Genomic DNA, 21,172 nt, shown 5'->3' with positions numbered 1-21,172 from the left:
CCGTGCCAACATGTGGCACGGCCGTGCCCGTCTCCAGGACCTGTTTTGCTGCTTTTCTTCAAGCCCAAGTTACCCTGTTGCAGCTTTACCGTTTTATCCTTTTAGTTGCTTAGTTTCTAAGTCAGATGTAAAGCTATAAATAGAGTAGCTCTCCACCATAAACAATCATCCTTTACTTTGTTTATTTCAATTGCTATTTTAATAAAAGTCTTTATTTTCCCTTTTACTTTCTTCGCAATTTACTTTACTGTTATTTTCTCTCTTCTTCCCCCATGTCTACGATGAACATGAGTGAGTAGACTTCTTCGTCTTGGGATTGTTGGGGAGTCTAATGACTCAATCCTAAACAAAACATGTCTAAACCCTAATTTCTATGTAACCCTAATTTCTAATCTAGATTCACCGTCTTAACGTGGATTAACAATTATCAAACTGTGGAAGCGAAAGCGGAGGGTTTTATAATCGTTAATCCATCATCCCAAACATCAATTCATAAAGCGAGAGCGGAGTCTTGATGTTGGAACAAGTGAACCTAGACAATAATTGCAAAACAGTGAAATAGTCTTTGCAATTATTGAGACAAAGAGTAGTTTCAATCCGCTATGCATCTTCTAGTAATCATGTCAGCGAAATAGGCTTGGTTACTAGAAGTAAACTCTCACCGGACTTTCACCGGAAAGGTGAGGGGCTAAGGGAAACCGGTCTTTAGAAATTAGTGTGTAAATCATGAAATTAGATGTTTAGGTTTTGTCTAGTGAAGGATTAGTTATTATGATGAACCAATGATCCTAAGGCCCTTTATTATTATTGTTTTTACCTTCAGCAATCAAACTCTCTTTTATTAACTTTCTCTCCTCTAATCATTCACTAAAAGTTAATTAAGTTGAACAACTCCCTAGCGGAACGATAACTCTACTTACTACTATTACTTCGATAGGCCGTGCACTTGCGGTTTGGCCCTATCACTCCACTACTCTGTTTTGTGTCCACGCTACAAGACAAGAAAACAACTCCAGAATACGGCTTCGCCTGCATAAATGTTCCTTTGGATAAGGAATGGGTTTCAAATTGGTTCTTCATAGGACAACAACCAAATCAGGCAAAAGATCATTGGTGAAAGATCAAGCTTCAAACAACGACTCTTTGGTGTGCTGACAATTTCACAACGTCTCTTTCACACCTCTATATAAAGGAGTGAAGACTTAGAGTTTTGGTAATGCTGAACAACAGACTCTCAACATTTTTACAAGTGCCAAACCTCTGCTGAAATTGTTCTGCATTCACTTAGAATTTCTGTGTCTCAAAGTCATATCTTAGAAATTCTTAAGTCCATTGAGTCTGTATCTGATTTGTATTGTGAGCACCTCTAATTGTATATCAAGTGTTCAACCGTAAACAATTTTCTGTGTAATTTTGTTTAGAAGTCTCTTGCAGTTGTGCTTGAGCAAAGGAAGTCTCTTGCAGTTGTGCTTGAGCATAGAAGTCTCTTGATTGTGTTCTTGAGCATAGGAAGACTCTTGCAGAGTGTGCTTGAGCAAAGGAAGTCTCTTGCTTGTGTGCTTGAGCAATTGTAATCAGATATTACTCATAGTGAAATCTCCTTGGAAGTGCAAGGGGGACTGGACTACTTCCGGATTGTGGAAGGAACCAGTATAATTGCTTTGTGTCGTTCTTCTTCTCTCTCTCTGTTTTATTCCGCTGCATTTAGATTCTGAGTATCACTTCAGAAGCTGTCTCAATTAGCTTCTGACCAGTGTGTTCAGTTTTTAGGAGAAAAGAAGAATTTTCCAAAACACAAATCAACCCCCCCCCCCCCCCCCCCCCCCCCCCCCCCCCCCTCCCTTCTTGTGTTTTTCTCACCTTCAAACATAACTCAGTGGAGGGAATGAAACTCAATGGAATGGAACGGAACGGAATGGAATGGAATAGTGATTTCATTCCATTATTTGGCTATTTTATGACGTGACATATTAATGTTTCCACTCCATTGTTTGGAAAATGGATGGAAAGGAACAAATTATAATTTTTTTATTTCATTTTTACCTTTAATTTAAAAAACTATTATTATGTAAAATCTAGTTTTACTGAAATCTTATCTTCTTCAAAATTAAACATATGAGCAGAAAAACTTGTGTACTAACGATCGTTGCCAAAATCTATACTTTAAAATGTTTTTTTAATACTATAAACAGGAAAGGTTGGAAAAGGAAGAAACATTTCCACTGATACTACTATTTCCTATACTAGAACTTTTACCCGTGCTACCGCCCGGGTCATAAACAATGGAGAAGCTAATATGTTGCAATATGGGACCCCGTTTGTTTTGGATTTTTTTGAAAAAAAATCAATTTTTTAACTAAAAGATCACTTTTTTTTTTTATTCACATTAATTCTTGTCATGATTGTGTCGTATATTCTTTTCTGTTTTAGTGTCATGGTTGACATCAATCGAACATACTCATTAGCCAAAATGTGCTAGTCACAACCTCATAATTCATCCCATCCCATTGCCACAAAGTTGTGAACCAATGGCCTACCCTAGAAGAACCAAAAGTTGCAAGGTTTAGCATCAAGTTAAGAATAGTAACAGAGAGATCTATTCTTTTGTTAACAGCCAATAAAAAAAAGAACAACATTAATAAGAGTATCAAGAATCCTCTTCAGGTTATACTACAAAAATATTATCCAAGAAAAAACACCAGTTTGGAAAACATATTACTAACCTTGTAAGTACAAACCCAACCTGCAGTCTATTAAAACAAAAATGAAAACAAATACTCAATTTCCCTAAACCTTGAACTTGGATGAAGCAAAACTATTAACAAACTAAAATTTGTGAATTAAACTTTTTTGCAGTTTTGCTTTCAACATTAAGTAGTAGATAGCTGATACTCTTGAGTGGTGGAGGAGCACCCATTATGAGCCATCACAGATCAAATAACAAATTCATCCTTTGATTTTAAGTCTCTAAACTTGACATGAAGGCATTCAACCCAATGTTGATGTGTTTCACTTTGAACTCGAGTGCCTCAGTTACAACATCAAAGGGTGAGGGATGTTTAGAATAAATACATCAGAGCAAAAATGTACCTAAAACAAACAATTCAATTCATATAACACTAAGAATAAAGATGGTTGTTAAATGTTCACCCAAAAATAGATGATTGTTGAATGAAAATGCACCACATGCAGTGTTTACAAAAACATGTTCTCGTTCATTATAAATAAGAGTCTTCATTTTCTCTAAAATTCTTATTGAGGATTACTAATTCCAAATTAAAATCAGGTTCATCATTTCCCAGTCTTTGTATTATTACTATTTGAAAGATTCATGTTAGAATGATCTTAACTATAAAAAGATTCATGTTAAAAAAATAATGTTTAAACGGAAACTACAAAACTTAAAACAATGTGGAACCAAACTTTTTTTATATGAAGACCTTAGTTGCAATGGGAAGTATTCTAAAAATAAAGCTTCAAATTGTTTGAGTTAGTTTAATATAAAGAATAAGTTAGACAATCTAGATACTAATCTCAAACTTAATACTCCTCTAATTGAATGAAAGTTTCTCTTGCATACCATGTGGTTGTCCTCATTAGAGCCTCGTCATTTTCTGTTTTAATTAGAGACACATGTGGCTGTCCTTGTTTCACTTTCAACCCAAACTGAATGAAAGTCGTCTTGCATAACATGTGGATCTAATTTGACCCTTGCAGCACCTTATGATCATGAGATTTGGCAGCAGCAAAATATGCCGACAGACTGAAAACAAAAAATGCAATCAGTTAAAACCAATCCTAAGAGATAAATTAATAAGACTTACATTGTATCACAACAATTAGAGCACACAAATTTTGGAGTTAGAACCATATAAATTTTGATTTGATACTAATTAGAACCATCTGGAAAAATTTGGAGCGCATCTTGCTTCCTGTTAAGTATAAGATATTATATCACGGTCTCAAAAAGAGCCTTATTGTATGGTACATATCTACTGTTCTCTGAGAAAATTCACAATCCTGAAATACATGAGGTGCTTGTATTGCTTTAAAAGTTCAAAACAAACATAAACCTTGACACAAAGCACTCATTTAGATGAGATTAAGAAAAATTAGGTAATTAACATGTTAAGTAAAGATGACAGGTTAGGCACTCATCCACACAACTCTCATGTGTACTACTGTCAAATTAAATTCCAGCATGCTTCTTTTATCAGGCACACAGAAAGTCTTCATAAGAAGTTTCAAAATCCTATTTATTTCCCACATTCTTCCTTTAAGTGAAATATGATATATGTAATGAAGTCTTAGTTTCTTATTAAAATACCCAGTTCAATAGTATAAGTGATAGCCTCTTTTATCCCATTCTTAATAAAAAAAAAATACTTTAACTCATACCAGGAACATTATCATATTTCCATAGCAATCATTTTTCTTTCAAGGTTCTACCCTCATCACTTTGTATTATTTCCATATATGAAACTTGTAGAAGATGATAAACAAACAAAGATTAAACTATTATAACTTAATGTCTATTATAGCATTCTTTAAAACTAATCACAGCATGTATAGGTAGTTTAAAACTAATCAGACTATGAGTTGTGACATCACAAATCCAATTTGACCAGTTGAATTTAACCAATCCTCTCCATGCATTTATGTCTTGATAAATCTATACCAAAGCAAGTAAGAAACGATGAATATGCCCAAGTTATTAAATAGAGAAGTAAAACTCATTGTAATCAAGTATATCATGTTATAGAATGGCAAAAAAATTAGAAAATTTGTCCAAAACAACCATGTTAGCAGATGTATCAGTATAGAATGAAATTTTTGCAAGAGAAACAAAAACACTTCATATTCATTCCTATAAATCAGATGTCAATTAAATGACTAATTTTAAAAACTGCACATTTAATTTTTGTGTCGAACTCGTGGGAATTTAGTTAGATATGGGCTAAATAAAATAAGCTCTTCATAGTTGGTTATAGTTTTTTTGCTTACCAGAAACCATTAAAAAGGCTGTAGAAAGAAAGAAGAAAACTATCTAAAAAATCCATTTTCATCCAAAGTCATGTAACATAGCGACAAACACAGTAGCATCAAGTACGCCATCTCCGCTATAAAGATATCTTTTATCAAACACTTGTTTATAAAGCTCATGTTTCATGGTCTCCATTATTAAAACAAATCCAAAATAATTGTCATAAGTAACAAAAACAAAGTAAAATACAAAGCAAGCAAAACATCATGAGCAAGCACACAAATAAGGCGTCATCTCAAAATAGAAATTCTATTAAACAGAAACTCACAACCCCATTTAGTTCTTCAACTATTTTTAACTAAAGCTAGAAACTTTTCAAAACAAAAATTAAGAAACAACCAATCTAACAAACGATATAGTTCAAAATGTCACAAATGAATAGAGAAACCAACTATTTTAAGTTAAAAAGTTCATAACTTTCTTCTACAAACTTAGAATCCATTTTGATAGAACCATCAAGTAAGATAAATTCTGACCTAATAGAAGAGGTATTGAAGATTCAATTGACGGAAAAAGAAAATGTTTTGCAAAGATAAAGTGGTGGTAGAGATTTCTAAACCTTAACAAATTGATACAAATTAGAGAAAAATAGTGAGAGAGGGAGTACCTAAAACTGATGCAAATTATTCCATCTGAACCATCGTACTCCAATCCTTACACTCCGAATCTCCAATAATTACAATTTCACTGAATTCCAAATGAAATATCACCAATTTACTTTAGAAAGCTATCCAGAAATTAAAATCCTAAAAAAAAAATGCAATGCCCAAAATATCAAGATTATACAGTTACGAAAATTTCGTTGGCAACAAAATCGGAAAAGTGCAATGAGACGAAATGGATGGAGCGAACCTTGAATCGAAGATGATGATTAGATTGATGATCATCACAGAAAATGGTGCGATTACCAGGAGCTTGAGGCTTGACTCGGCCTATTCGAACAGTTCGAGATGAAGGAACTCTCTGGTTCATTGTGAAAAATTGAATCGATTGGAGAGAGAAAGAATGAAGAAGATGAATGTTATGATTTTGGTTTGAATTTAACGTACATTGTTTTTGTTATTCTGTGGCGAATATGAAGAAGGAATGAAACTGAAAGAGAAACTAAAAATGAGGGGGAGAATGGATGAGTTCGTTGTTTTTTTTTTCTCTGAGGGAGGGAGGGGTTCAGTTTTGGAAACATAAGAAGTTGAAAACGTGAGAAGGAGGATTTTGGGAAACAATAACAACATTTAATGTAAGGTGGAAAGCCATAACTAAGAGCATTTAATATTTAATGTATCAGGCATGGGGAAATGAAAGTTTGAAGTCAAATTAGATCAAAGGATGAGATGCATGCTGAGCCAAATGATGAGATCCAACGGTCAGCATCGTTTTGGAGCCAAAACCATTTAGGTTTAGGGTTTGCAAAGTCATTAGCAATGTTAAGAAGGATTAGATATAAGTATGATAAGTATGATTTGCATCTATCATAGGCCAAGAAACACTCACGGAGAGCAAGGAAACTACAAATTACAATACGAGTAACTCACGCATGCGCAACAATCGAAATAACACATGCACATAGCAAGAAATAACACATGCACATAGCAAGAAATAAATAAAAAACACGCACAAGAAAAAGAGACACACATTTTGCAAAAGAAGAAACGTGAAATAAGGTATTTGAGAGGAAGAGGAAACATAGAAAAGAGATAGGGTAAAAATGTAATATTTAAGATATAAATCTTCATTCCATTGCATACACCCTAAATGAGGGGGAAAGAAAATTGAAGGATTGGATGGAATGTGTTCAATTCCATTCCATTCATTTTATGCAAATCCAAACAATGAAATCTAATTACTTACCATTTTATTCCTCATCCCACTCGATCCCATCAATTCAAACATAACCTAAAATTGCAACCACAAAAAATATTTTCACGGGAGTGCTCCATGCGGTCGAAGAAAACATCCCCCAGCTAAAATTACGAGATTGATTAAAATCACAACTTAATTTTTGTGTTACAATAATTCTCCTCCATATTAAAAAAAGTTCTTTTTAAAAAAAAACGTTAAAAAAAAAAAGGACTTGTGTAGATGTCTCTTGTTTGATGTCACATATACATGTTCCAATATCATTTTTCTTCATGGACTTGTCTCATTTGGCTAAAGTCAAGTCTTGCAACCACAAAAAATATTTCCACTGAAGTGCTCCATACGGTTGAAGAAGACATCTCCTAGCTACTACCAAACAAGAGCACCGCAAGACTCAATTTCTAAAACGTTTACTCGGTTTTCTACGCAAAATAACTTTCATTCATTGGCTTAATTTATTTTCTTAATTTCTTTTAAATTAAAGGTAACTCTTCATTCAACTTTAGAATTAATTTGTAAAGTAATTGTTTCAAAAAAAAAATATTACTTTACTCAAAATAAATTCTAACAATTGCATAACCAAATTTAGTTTATAGGGCAAGTGGTTTGGACAAATGTTTTAAATACTAGATTTTTTTTTTTGGTCAAGTTTAAATACTAGATTTAATTTGTACCAAAAAGAAAAAACTAGATTTAACCAATTAATTGAACTGATAGTCATTCATCGGTTCAATAGAATCAATTCGTTGGAAGTATCAATAGAATTGCTTATATTTTTTATTTTTAAAAATAAGAAGAATGTAAATATGTTGAATATTATCAACTGCAAATATATACTATATTTTTCTTCATTTTTGAAAGTTCATAACTGAAATTTACCATTAATTTTGATGATCTGATTCTCAATGTGCTTGTGGACATTGGTAGAAAGAAACTACAAACAGATACATGAAAAGTGGGTTTTATTGTCAACTCTGAAGCATGGGTACTCCAATTTGCAAAACGTACCCGTACCGGGTACTGGTACTGGTACTGTACGCACCCATGATGTACCAATTTTTTGTTTTGTTTTTAAACCTTGGTACGGTTACGGTACGACAGTGGTACTCTCAGGGTACGCATAATCGTTTTTTTTCTTGAGAAAATGAGGTTTTTCATTTAAAATTAAATGTGAAGGAAATGGAAATAATGCAACCTGGAACTCCAACTATTGCAATATATCATACAAGGGTTCTTATTTTAGAATAAGATTTCATTTGCTCCGAGAAAAGAAAAAGGGATAGCTATTTGTCCAAAAGTGACGAATGAATATCTTGCTGAGATGAAAGAACTTGACAGAATTGCTAATGAAAAAGTAAATCCAGTACAAGTTCCTTTTCCTACTGGAACTACAAGTTTGAATCCGTGGGTTGAGCAATATAATTTCCTCATGCTATGTTATTTTAATTTTTTTTTTATCCTAACGTACCCGTACCTTTGTTTTTTGAGAAATGTCGTATCCCGTACTCGCACCCGTACCCATGCAACACAGATTGTCAAATACATTATTGTATAAAATTTTATTTAAATTAGTATTGTTTTATATAATTAGACATTACAAAAATTGTCCTCGTGAGCTTTGTTCAGTTGGTTGGACAATGCATAAAAATATGCAAGGTCCGGGGTTCAAACCCCGGCCACTACAAAAAAACGTAGGATGTATAGATAAAACGTAGGATGTATAGATAAAACTTAAATAAGAGGTACTTTTTAAATTGGTTTAGGCGCAACACTGATGTAAACTTATGACAGTTGAAATCAATTTTGTAGGTAAGTGACCTAGTGTAAAACTGATGTTAGAAGTTAAATGTGCAATTTTTGCATATGTTAATATAATATTATTTGTGTATTTGAGTTTTGGGTTAATTATGTTTTAGGTCCCTATAAATAGGCGTGTTTCCAACATTAGTCCCTACTTAAATTTTATTAAATTTTTGGTCCCTAACATTTTTTTCCGTTAGCAATATAGGTCATCGCTGTTAATTGTTGCTGATTGAGCAAACGGTGAAGCACATGTGGATGCCACATCTGACTTTTTTTTGTTGGGTTAACTATGTTTTTAGTCCCTATAAAATTGAGGCATTTTAAGTTTAGTCCTTACTTAATATTAATAGTTATTTTAGTCCTTACAAAAATACTATGCACTCAGTATTAGTCCCTGCTCAATTCAAATTTGTTTAATTTATGCTTAAACTCTTAAGTTTTTTAACAATTTTTTGTAGACGTGTTAAGAACATTACTAAAAGTTCCTCCGCAAAAAATTATCGCAAAATTTGATTTATATGTCCAGATTTTATTACTTTTATCTTTAACTTTTATCGTTTTCAAAAATTCATATTTAATTCGTTTCATGTTAAAAATTCTAAATTTTAGTAATTGAACCTTTCATAGTGTTCTAAACTTGTCTAAAAAAAATAGTTCAAAAATTTAAGACTTTAAGGATAATTAAACAAACTTTGTTTTAGCAGGGACTAAAATTAGAAGTAATTTTTTTTTTGTAGGGATTAAAAAACCTACTAAAACTAGTTATGATAGTATTTTCATCATGAAAAGATATTTTTGACTAGTAATTATTCCAAAAAAAAACTACCAATTCGGCAACAAAATCACTCATGCCCGACAATGGAAGAGAAGTCATCGATAAAATGCGTGGGAAGCTTACAGAACACTATGTAACTCCTAAGTTTACGATTGGCATGGTGACAACATAGAGGATACGTTTCCCAATTGGCTAGAAACTTTACAAGAGTTACAGGTGCTAAGTTTACGATCAAATAATCTTCATGGTGCAATCACTTGTTCTCGCACCGACCATTCATTTCCTAAGTTGAGAATTTTTGATGTCTCTAACAACAATTTTAGTGGCCCCTTGCCAACATCATGCATCAAGAACTTTCAAGGAATGATGAATGTGAATGATAGCCAGATTGGTTTGCAATACATGGGCAAAGTCAATTACTATAATGATTCTGTGGTGCTCGTAGTGAAAGGTTTTTTTAGGGAGCTAACAAGGATATTGACCACTTTCACTACTATTGATTTATCAAATAACATGTTTGAAGGAGAAATTCCACAAGTCATTGGAGAATTAAATTCTCTCAAAGGACTTAACCTTTCAAACAATGGAATCACAAGTAGCATTCCACAATCTTTGAGTCATTTGAGAAATTTGGAGTGGTTGGACCTCTCATGCAACAAATTGACGGGTGAGATTCCCGAGGCTTTGACAAATTTGAATTTCCTCTCTATCTTAAACCTTTCAAAAAACCACCTTGAGGGAGTCATACCTACAGGTCAACAATTTGCTACATTTGGAAATGATTCCTTTGAAGGAAATACGATGTTATGTGGATTCCCATTGTCTAAATCATGCAAAAATGAGGAAGATCTGCCACCACATTCAACATTTGAAGATGAAGAAGAATCAGGATTTGGCTGGAAAGCTGTCGCAATCGGATATGCATGTGGGGTAATATGTGGGTTGCTGTTGGGATATAATGTATTCTTCTTCACTGGAAAACCCCAATGCCTTGCAAGACATGTTGAACATATGTTTAACATAAGACTGAAAAGAACAAACAGCAGTGCCATCGCAAATCGCAGAAGAATGAATTAATTGGATGAGGGTCTTTTCAAATATGTAGATACAAGTGTTTGTAATTAATCTGAATTTCTCAGTTTAAGGGATGTAGTATTATATAGAACTTTTAATACCAATGTGTTATATATTGTAAGTTGTTGAACAAATAAGAAATTTATAGTGATCAATTGCTTTTATGTTACTATCAAGATTTTGTTGTTGAATAAATGATCAAGACTTAATTGCTTCAACTTTTGAACTTTCTTTTTTTATCTCAATGTCTCCTGGTTGGTAGGTAGCCCACAATTGGGTAAATCTAGTATATGTTGCATACTGCTGAATCAAACATCACCCCCAAAAACTGCATAACATACATTATGTGCACAAAAAATAACACACCAATCAGACTTCACACTAGAGCACCATCTGACATGAAACCAGGCACCGAGACGCAACCATAAAATAGCAACTCTGCTATAAAGAAAGCAATTCGGCAATGTCATGCTCAAAACAGCAGCCACAAAACCAAGAGTTTGAACCAGGATATCAAAGAATCAGACATGGCAGCCATTCAAAAAATTATTAGCATTCCTTCTTCAAAATGTCCCTGCAATGTATCAGCCTCCCCTCCATGCATGCTTCTGCTTTGGCTAACGAATCTGCTATTTAGTTTCCATCTTTTTTAGCACCATCATTAGGTTACTTACCTTAGTAGAATAAAAGCGGAGATTCCACAGACAATCTTATTTGTTCTGAATCCACATAAGTGTATTTTTGGTGTCCGATTCTGCTATAATCTCATCATCTTTTAACCAGATTTTCTTAAATGATATGCGGACACAATTGCTAAAAACTCTTCCTCATTGGAATCCCGAACACCTATCGATGTCATAAAGCTTCCCATGATTGTACCTTTGTCCTTTGGAAGTACTCCAACTATACCAGCTGGACCCGATTTGCCTTTAGATTAGAAGAGCCATCTACATTCCATTTCCAAATCCTTCTCGGTATGATCTCTCTTTTCATTTAAAAAAAAATAATAATTGATTGCCAAGCTTATCTTGTCAATGATTATGAGTGTTGTCATTTATTCAAGTAAGTCAAAATACTAGTAATTGACACTCCTTTTGATTTGGACATTTACTATTTTTATCTTAAATATAAGAAAAAATCAAAATACTTTGTCTTAATTTGGACTGTTTTTTTTAACAGTAAAATTTATTAGTAAAAGATGTTTTATATAGGCAGAACACCCAAAATAAAACTCATACATCTCAGACATACAAAAACAACAATAAAATCACCACCCAACCAAAGGGCTACCACAAAAATCAGTACAAACTAACCACCAAAACCAAAACCAATACCAAAAATCAAAGACAACCCCCACACAATAGTCGAATGAGCTAGTTACGATTGACTTTTACTTATATTTAAAACTGATTATGAAAATGGTACCTAGTTACCTATACGTTGAGTAAAAAAAGAAGGTATATGTAAATAACCGTGTAATGGTTAGTTTTAAGAATTCACAAGAAAAATTGACAAAAAAAAGTAATTTAAAAGAGATATTTATTTCAAATATGGAATTCCACTAATTATATCAAATATCAAACTTTTATAAATAACTAGTTACAAACCCGTGCTTCGCACGGGGGTTCAGTAACGTATTTGACAAAATATTATATTGGAAGGATAGATTGCGAAATGACAGATAATTATAAACCATAATATAATATTTAGAGTACTCTTGCATTACGGATTACAAAATTAAATCTTCAAAATGGCTTGATCACGAGTAACAAATGAAAACATATTTAGTCAGCGGTAGAAACATTTTTCCAGTAATAATTGATATCTATCTATAAACCAATGAAACCCCTATTACCAAAGCTACCTGATTATATCATTTTGACTTTCAGCTTCAACATATATAAATCCTTTCACATGATCTACAACAAAGGCAGGTATTAACTGCAATTTAGTATCCAGTTCTTTCAGGTGAACAAACTTCTGCATCAGACAGATAGCTGAAAGCCTCTCTACCTACTTTATATCATTTTGTGTTTTAGCTTCAACGTATATAAATCTTTTCACATGATCTACAGCAAATGTCAATTGATACCCATGGGTACGGATATGATATTTGTCCCCGCCCCGTTGGATAAATAGGATACTCGTGCCCGCCCCGTATCCTCGTGGGTACCCACTATACGGGTACCCGTGGGTATTGAGGTATCCATGGGTACCCATGGAGTTTTGAATTTATTTATTTTTTGGTACAAATAATAACTTTTTTTAATTACCAAAAAACTTCAACTTTTAAACATCCATACATAATCCACTCAAAATTTCATAAATCATACATAATTCATAGAAAATTCATGATTCTTATATAATCTATATGTTTTATGATGTGAATGAAGTTGAAACGGTGAACTTAATAAGATGAATTAAAAAAATTTAAAATAAAAATAGGTTATTATTGAGGATTTTTAGGTGGGCGGTAAAATTTTCTTCAATAAGGTACCAACTTTAAGTAATTAGATATGATATATAAAGATATATTAGTAATTTACTTAATTTATTATCGGGTATGGGTACCCGTGGGTATGGATACAATCCAATCCGTGTCTGTGTCCATATAATAATGGGTAGTCAAATACCCATTTATTATACCCGTGGATACCTGTTTAGCTACCCGCTCCATACCAGTGACGGATTTTACCCGCGGGTACCCATGGGCATGGGTATTTTTGCCACCCCTAGCAAAGGCAGATATTAACTGCAATTTAGTACCACGTATATAACTCCTTTCACATGATCTACAGCAAAGGTAGATATTAACTGCAATTTAGTATTCAACCCTTTCAGGTGAACAAACTTCTGAATCAGATAGATAGTTGAATGCCTCTCTACTTGATTTTTATCATTTTGCCTTTCAGTTTCAACGTATATAAATCATTTCACATGATCTACAGCAAAGGCAGATATTAACTGCAATTTAGTATCGAGTCCTTTCATGTGAATTATAGGCACTTTTAAAAAACTTATTTTAAAGAATAGATGTTCAAATTACGGAATATTACCATTCTTCGTAAATTTGAGAATGAAGGTCGCATAATCCAAATATTTGTGATGCATAGTCTAAGGCATGGGGTTCAGTAACGTATTTTGTAAAAAAATTGTTCCGAAGGAAAAATGAACAAATTAATGAATATTGCACAAAAATTATAAATCTTTATCAAAATATTTATTAAAGCTTTATCAAGAGCAGGAAAACATCATAAATTACATATTAGTTAAAATTATAAAAGTGAGCGCTACTGTCATAGAGTTACTAAAAAGGGATTAACACCAATATTTACATGACACAAAATGAACGAAAGAAACACATTAAACTCTTTAGCGTCTTGTGTAGGAACTTGGTTATTAATAATTTGACCGTTAAAAAATAAAAAATCTCTTTGACGTCAAAAAAGTAATATCAGCTGAGTAATATTCAGTCTCTTCACATATGCTTAGTAATATTCAGTCTGGAAGATTACATTGAAAGGATAGATGGTAAAATGACGGATAATTGTGAATCATTGTAATATGTCAAAATATAAACCTTAAAAACCATGAACCATCAACTTAGTTTTAAATAGTTAAAAATAAAAAATTGTAAAATAGTTAAAAGTTTTTAAAAAATATAAAAATTGGAAAATAGTTAAAAAAAAATTGGTGAGGTAGCACTCAACCAAGCAACACTAAAAAAATTATATGCATTAGCGTAACAAAAAAACAAACAGACGGACATAAAATATTACTCTAAACGTTAATGTGTGTATATATTCGCGAGGTTGAAGAAAGGAGATAAAAATATTTGGGATCATTAAATGACAGCGTGAATAAAAATATTTGTGAGATTGTGATGATTAAACGATATTGAAATTAAATATATAAGTGATAAAAAGATAATAAAATTCCTTTGAAAAAAAGGTAATAAAATTAAATGGAACCTCCTTAAAAAATTAATGGAACGGTTAAAAAAAATAAAGTTAAATGGAAGAAAAAAACATATTGAAATATAATATTAAAAAATAAAGAAAAGGTTCCCAGCGTGAGTTGAAAAGAGGTGCTTGTGAAATAAATTGTCGAGAAGTAGTTTTTTAAAGTAACATTCAACAGCTTCTGGTCAAAGCTCATTCCATTCAATTTTATGCGTTCAAAAAAAGTACTTTTTTTGGTAAGTACTTAATTGATATTGTATTCGGTCTAACTTCTCCTTAAAAATGTAGAGAAGTTTGAAAAAAGTCGGGTCAAACGATACCTTAATCTCCCACAACGGCAATGTAGAAGCAACTGAATTTGGGAGGAAAAATTGAAAAATAGTTAAAAATATAAAAATTGGAAAATAATTAAAAGTTATTAAAAATTTAAAAATGAGAAAATAATTAAAAAAATTGGTTAGGGGCAAAAATGGAAATTCAAATGCCAACCCTAAAAAAAAACCTTCTAATAATTAATTTACCAAAATGCCCTCCTAGGGGTAAAATGGTAAATTCAACGGACATTTATTTTCATATTAGTTATAGATTTATGTTTTATTCAATTAGTTATATGTTATGCAGTTTGATATAGTGGAGTATGTTCTTTTTTTATACAAGATATAGTGGAATAGGTTGGTAAGTGAAACTATATTAGTGAAAATCACTCTCAGGTTCTGAGTCAATACCATCTGACCACAATATGTGTAATATTAATCACCAATATCTAATATTATAAAGGAACAGTTTTTTTTTAATTTCCCAAAATCGTGTTTTTATTTTGAAATTGGATGCCCAAGTAGTAGTTTAGCAATAAGATTGAATATCCACTTCTCATTTCAAACAGTTAAATTAATTAAGAAAAACTGATTTATTTTATTTTTAATATTTTGTTCAAACAGTTAAATTAATTAAGAAAAACTAATTTATTTCATTTTTACTATTTTGTGGTTTTCCAGTTTGTATGAGTTTTTCTATCCTTTAAATCTCTCAAGAATATCCAGAATTTCTCTATTCGATTTTTCTTTTATTTTCATTTACGAAACACAAAGGTAAGGTTAGATAAACAAATTTACATATTGAGTGTTCTTCAATTTTGTTTTTATTTATATTGTTTGTGTGGTTGCAATAAAAAAAGGAATGAAAGGGAAGAAGAAACCCACAACATGAAAATGAAACAACAACAAAAGTGAACATTGGCCTGTGATTCTTTGAGAGAGAGAAAAGAAATTGAGAGTGATTTGGTGTTGACAAAATATGATAAGCTTGGTGTACTGCTTTAATCTAATGGTGAAAAAAAGTGGTCCAAGTTGGACCAATACTTCAACCGGTCCAAACTAAATGCACCCTTTAAGATATAAATCTTCATTCCATTGCATACACCCTAAATTAGGGGGAAAGAAAATTGAAGGATCGGATGGAATGTGATGGTATGTGTTCCATTCCATTCCATTCATTTTATGCAAATCCAAACAATGGAATCTAATTACTTACCATTTTCCCTCAAAAAATTACTTACCATTTTATTTCATCTAATCCCACCTCATCCCATCAATCCAAACATAACCTAAAATTGCAACGACAAAAAATATTTTCACGGGAGTGCTCCATGCGGTCGAAGAAAACATCCCCTAGCTAAAATTACGAGATTGATTAATATCACAACTTAATTTTTGTGTTACAATAATTCTCCTCCATTTTAAAAAAGTTCTTTTTTTTAAAAAAAAAAAAAAAAAGGACGTGTGTAGACGTCTCTTAATTGATGTCATATATATGTGTTCCAATATCATTTTTCTTCATGGACTTGTCTCATTTGGCTAAAGTCAAGTCTTGTAATATACACCAAATATTTCTATGGAGGCTAATGAGTTAATGTTTTTATCACTAAAATTGCAACCACAAAAAATATTTCCACTAGAGTGCTCGATACGGTTGAAGAAGACATCCCCTAGCTACTACAAACAAGAGCACCGCAAAGGACTTCTGTAGATGTCTCTTGTTTGAACTTTGATGTCACATATATATGTTCCAATAGTTCCAATACTGTAACTAAAAAATATATATGTGTTCCAATATCATTTGGTTAAAGTCAATTGTGATATACACCAAACATGAAACATATCTATGGATTATAATAAATTAATGTTTTTATCAATTATCGTATTTGGATTGATGGAACATAACGGAGTGGAGGGGAATGGAACTTAATGGAGTGGAATGGAATAGAGTGGAATAGTGATTCCATTCCATTATTTAGATATTTTATGACATGACAAATTAATGTTTGCACTCCATTGTTTGGAAAATGGATGGAATGGAACAAATTATAACTTTTTTATTCCATTTTTACCCTAGCTCAGTTGGTAGGATAATGCATTATTATATGCAGGGGTCGGGGTTCGATCTCCGGACACCCTACTTATTCACCTTCTAAGGTGAATTCTAGCCATTAGACAAAGTGACCAAAAAAAACTATCATTATGTAAAATCTAGTTTTACTAAAATCTTATCTTCTTCAAAATTAAACATATGAGCAGAAAAACTTGTGTACTAGCTATCGTTGCCAAAATCCATACATGGAAATGTTTTTCTAATACTATAAACAGGAAAGGTTGGAAAAAGGAAGAAACATTTTCACTAGAGCAATGCTATATATCAAGAAAGATTTTATCAAGAAAGATTCAAGAATGACATGGCAGAATAATCACCCTTAGATTTTATCAAGAAATTTTCCTGAAATTAATGTTAGTCAATAAAATCTCAGTCTGACCGGAAATCATGGGGTGGTACGGAAATCATGGGGTCGTGGGACTGAAATCTAAAAGTGATTATTCTGCCATTTCATTCTTGAATCTTTCTTGATAAAATCATTCTTGATATCTAGCATTTTCCTTTCCACTAATACTACTATTTCCTATATTTGCATCTATGAATATCATAGGCCAAGAAACACTCACGGAGAACAAGGAAACTACAAATTACAATATGAGAAACTCACGCATGCGCAACAATTGAAATAACACATGCGTCAGAGCAAGAAATAGTCATACACAAACAAGAAAAAAAAAATCACGCAGAAGAAAAGGAGACACACATTTTGCAAAAGAAGAAACGTGAAATAAAGTACTTGAGAGGAAGAGGAAACACAGAATAGAGATAGGGTAAAAAAGTAATATTTAAGATATAAATCTTCATTCCATTGCATACCCTAAATTAGGGGGAAAGAAAATTGAAGGATTGGATGGAATGTGATGGAATGTGTTCCATTGTGTTCCATTCCATTCATTTTATGCAAATCCAAACAATAGAATCTAATTACTTACCATTTTATTCCATCTCATCCCACCCCATCCCATCAATCCAAACATAACCTAAAATTGCAACCACAAAAAATATTTCCACGGGAGTGCTCTATGCGGCCGAAGAAAACATCCCCTAGCTAAAATTACGAGATTGATTATATCACAACTTAATTTTTGTGCTACAATAATTCTCCTCCATTTTAAAAAAGTTCTTTTTTAAATAAAAAAAAAGGACTTGTGTAGACATCTCTTTTTTTTTTTTTTTTGTGGTCAGGGTTTGAACCCCAGACCTTGCATATATTATGTATTGTCTAAACTAACTGAGTTAAACTCACGAGGACAGACATCTCTTGTTTGATGTCACATATATGTGTTCCAATATCATTTTTCTTCATGGACTTGGCTCATTTGGCTAAAGTCAAGTCTTGTAATATACACCAAATATTTCTATGGATGCTAATGAATTAATTATCGTATCACTAAAATTGCAACCACAAAAAATATTTCCACTGGAGTGCTCCATACGGTTGAAGAAGACATCCCCTAGCTACTACCAAACAAGAGCATCGCAAGACTCAATTTCTAAAACGTTTACTCGGTTTTCTACGCAAAATAACTTCATTCATTGGCTCAATTTATTTTCTTAATTTCTTTTAAATTAAAGGTAACTCTTCATTCAACTTTAGAATTAATTTGTTAAACTAATTTTTTCAAAAAAAAAAAATTTACTTTACTCAAAATAAATTCTAACAATTGCATAACCAAATTTAGTTTATGGGGCAAGTGGTTTGGACCAATGTTTTAAAAACTAGATTTAAACAATTAATTGAATTGATAGTCATTCATCATTTCAATAGAATCAATTCGTTGGAAGTATCAATAGAATTGCTTATATTTTTATTTTTAAAAATAAGAAGAATGTAAATATGTTTGATATTATCAACTGCAAATATATATATATATATATATATATATATATATATATATTTCTTTATTTTTGAAAGTTCATAATTGAAATTTACCATTAATTTTGATGATCTGATTCTCAATGTGCTTGTGGACATTGGTAGAAAGAAACTACAAATAAATACATGAAAAGTGGGTTTTATTGTCAAATAACTGTCAAATACATTATTATATAAAATTTTATTTAAATAATGTTGTTTTATATAATTAGACATTACACAATTTGATGCCAATTTCGACGTAGGATGTATAGAGAAAAAACTTAAATAAAAGGTACCTTTTACATTTGTTTAGACGCAACACTGATGTAAATTTATGACGGTTGAAATTGATTTTGTAGTTATAAGTGACCTAGTGTAAAACTGATGTTTAAAGTTAAATATGTTTAATTTTGAATTTTTTTACGCAAGATTAAAAATAAGTGGAAAATATCCCTTTGTACAACATCTCTAATTCATTAACATTTTTTTTTGACCAAACTCTAATTCATTAACATTGATATCCTATGAAGTGTGCTTCTAAAATAGTGAAGTAAGCGTATCGTATATGTATATGGTACGCGTTTGATGCTTGTCCGATACTTCAGTTTGTTTTATTATTTTGTTGCAAGTAAAATGTGCAATTTTCGCATATGTTAATATAATAATATAAATACAATATTATTTGTGAATTTGAGTTTTTATTAGTAAGCAAAACACTTTTTGATTTTTTTAAACTTTTATTGTGCCTTTTTTGTTGTGATTTTAACTCGTATTGTTTAATTCTTAAACAATCATTCAATATTTAAATTGGTTATCAAAAATAGGTCACAATCTCTTGTCATAGGCTCATAGCTTACCTTCTTGGATGGTAATCATGTTCGAGATACAATCACACTCTAAGTATGGGTTGAACCTTTTCTTGAAAGGATGAGTTGAACCTTAGTGTGTTATGTTTTAGGAGATTAATTAATTATTATATGCTATACCCATACCAGGTTTGTCCACAAATTCATCTGTTTTCTAAAAAGTACAAAATATACTAATTTATTCTTTTATTTTTTTTACAGAATACTATTTATTCCTTAAAAGTATAAAATTTAAATCAAATCATTGTTTTAAGAAAATAAATTGCATGTATACTTTAGTCTTATTAGAGACTAATTTGATTTACTACCAAAAAAAAAGAGACTAATTTGATTGACAATTAATATTTTTTAAGCACTTTGACAATTAACATTATTAAAGACCAAATTAATATGTTTCATATTTTAAGGGCAAAATAGGTCTAATTTTTTTCTCGGATCTTACTCCAAACTTTTTGAAGAATTGTAAAACGTCTAATTTTAACAATCGACTGTTGTCCCAAGAGTTTAGCTCAGTTGGTAGAGTCATTGCATATTATATATAAGTGTCGGGATTCGAACATCGGATATCCTATTTGTTCACCTTAATTAAAAGTTGAATTTCTAACCACTAAACTATTTGACCAAGAAAAAGGCAATTGATAGCTATGTTTTTTTTTGACAAAAGATATGTTGTTATTTTCATGATTTAATCCGTCAATTTTTGTCTAAATTACTTATAATTAATGTCGTAAATAGTGCTACATATGGTTCAAAATTCTCGATCTTCCCTTGTAGAAGATGATACTTAACTCAAGGGTCATCCAAACATGTGACCTTAAAGACGCACATTAAGGTTTCTACAAATATCAAATGTTATTAAGAAAAATTAATTTTTAACTTTTTAAAAATAAATTGACTTAATTTTCAATACATCATTTTTATTTTTGGTATATTAACATGTTAAGGTTTCAAGATGTTAGCAAATGCATGTTTTCATTTTCTTCGATCCCTATTCATCTTTTTTGTTTGGGTTACGATGATACTGATATGAAGTTTTCACTACTGTTTAACATTGACTAATCTTTGTCGGAGAATCTGTAGGGTATATAAGGCGGGTTCTCCCTTTCCAACAAATTTTTTTCCATACACATGAGCCGAAAATTGAATCAATAACCACAAGGTTAAGGTCCTTTACCACTTAGACCAATCCATGATTGATTGAGCCCTACCAATCTTAATTACGTACCACTTAATTATACACCAAATGTTTGTATGGATACTGATGAATTAATGTTTTTTGGAATATACTAATGAATTAACGTTATCGTCAATCAGTATAATGTACTCAAAATACTCCATCACTAAAATTGCAACCACAAAAAATCAATCTTCTAACTGGAGTGCCTCATACGGTTGAAGATAAGCACCGGCACTTGCTACAAAACAAGCCATCTTATATCAATGCTTTAGTTTGTTTGGGGGTTATGTTTTCAATTAGTACATCCAAAATCATATCATAAGGAAAAA

At 31.6% G+C, this 21,172-nt stretch overlaps 1 protein-coding gene and 1 long non-coding RNA gene across 2 annotated transcripts; one reads left to right on the top strand and one right to left on the bottom strand.

The window, feature by feature from the left end:
- Positions 1 to 2,635: 2,635 nt before the first annotated feature.
- LOC146924477 (uncharacterized) lies at positions 2,636 to 6,253 on the bottom strand. Its single transcript, XR_015010187.1, has 4 exons — positions 5,897 to 6,253; positions 5,652 to 5,790; positions 3,581 to 3,763; positions 2,636 to 3,090 (listed from the first exon to the last, which is right to left on the bottom strand). It is a non-coding gene; the product is annotated as an uncharacterized LOC146924477 (long non-coding RNA).
- Positions 6,254 to 8,222: 1,969 nt separating this feature from the next.
- Positions 8,223 to 10,708, top strand: LOC146924476 (receptor-like protein 33). The gene is made up of 2 exons (XM_085711859.1): positions 8,223 to 8,295; positions 9,625 to 10,708. Exons 1-2 carry the CDS (start codon positions 8,223 to 8,225, stop codon positions 10,554 to 10,556), a joined length of 1,005 nt encoding a protein of 334 aa, XP_085567985.1. The 3' UTR covers positions 10,557 to 10,708.
- The last annotated feature ends 10,464 nt before the right edge of the window (positions 10,709 to 21,172 follow it).

The sequence above is a fragment of the Medicago sativa genome, chromosome 5 (genome assembly GCF_051527215.1).
Source record: "Medicago sativa cultivar Bolivia chromosome 5, Bolivia_mono, whole genome shotgun sequence".
In the NCBI taxonomy this organism is placed as follows: domain Eukaryota; kingdom Viridiplantae; phylum Streptophyta; class Magnoliopsida; order Fabales; family Fabaceae; genus Medicago; species Medicago sativa.
This window is presented reverse-complemented; position numbering and strand designations above follow the sequence as displayed.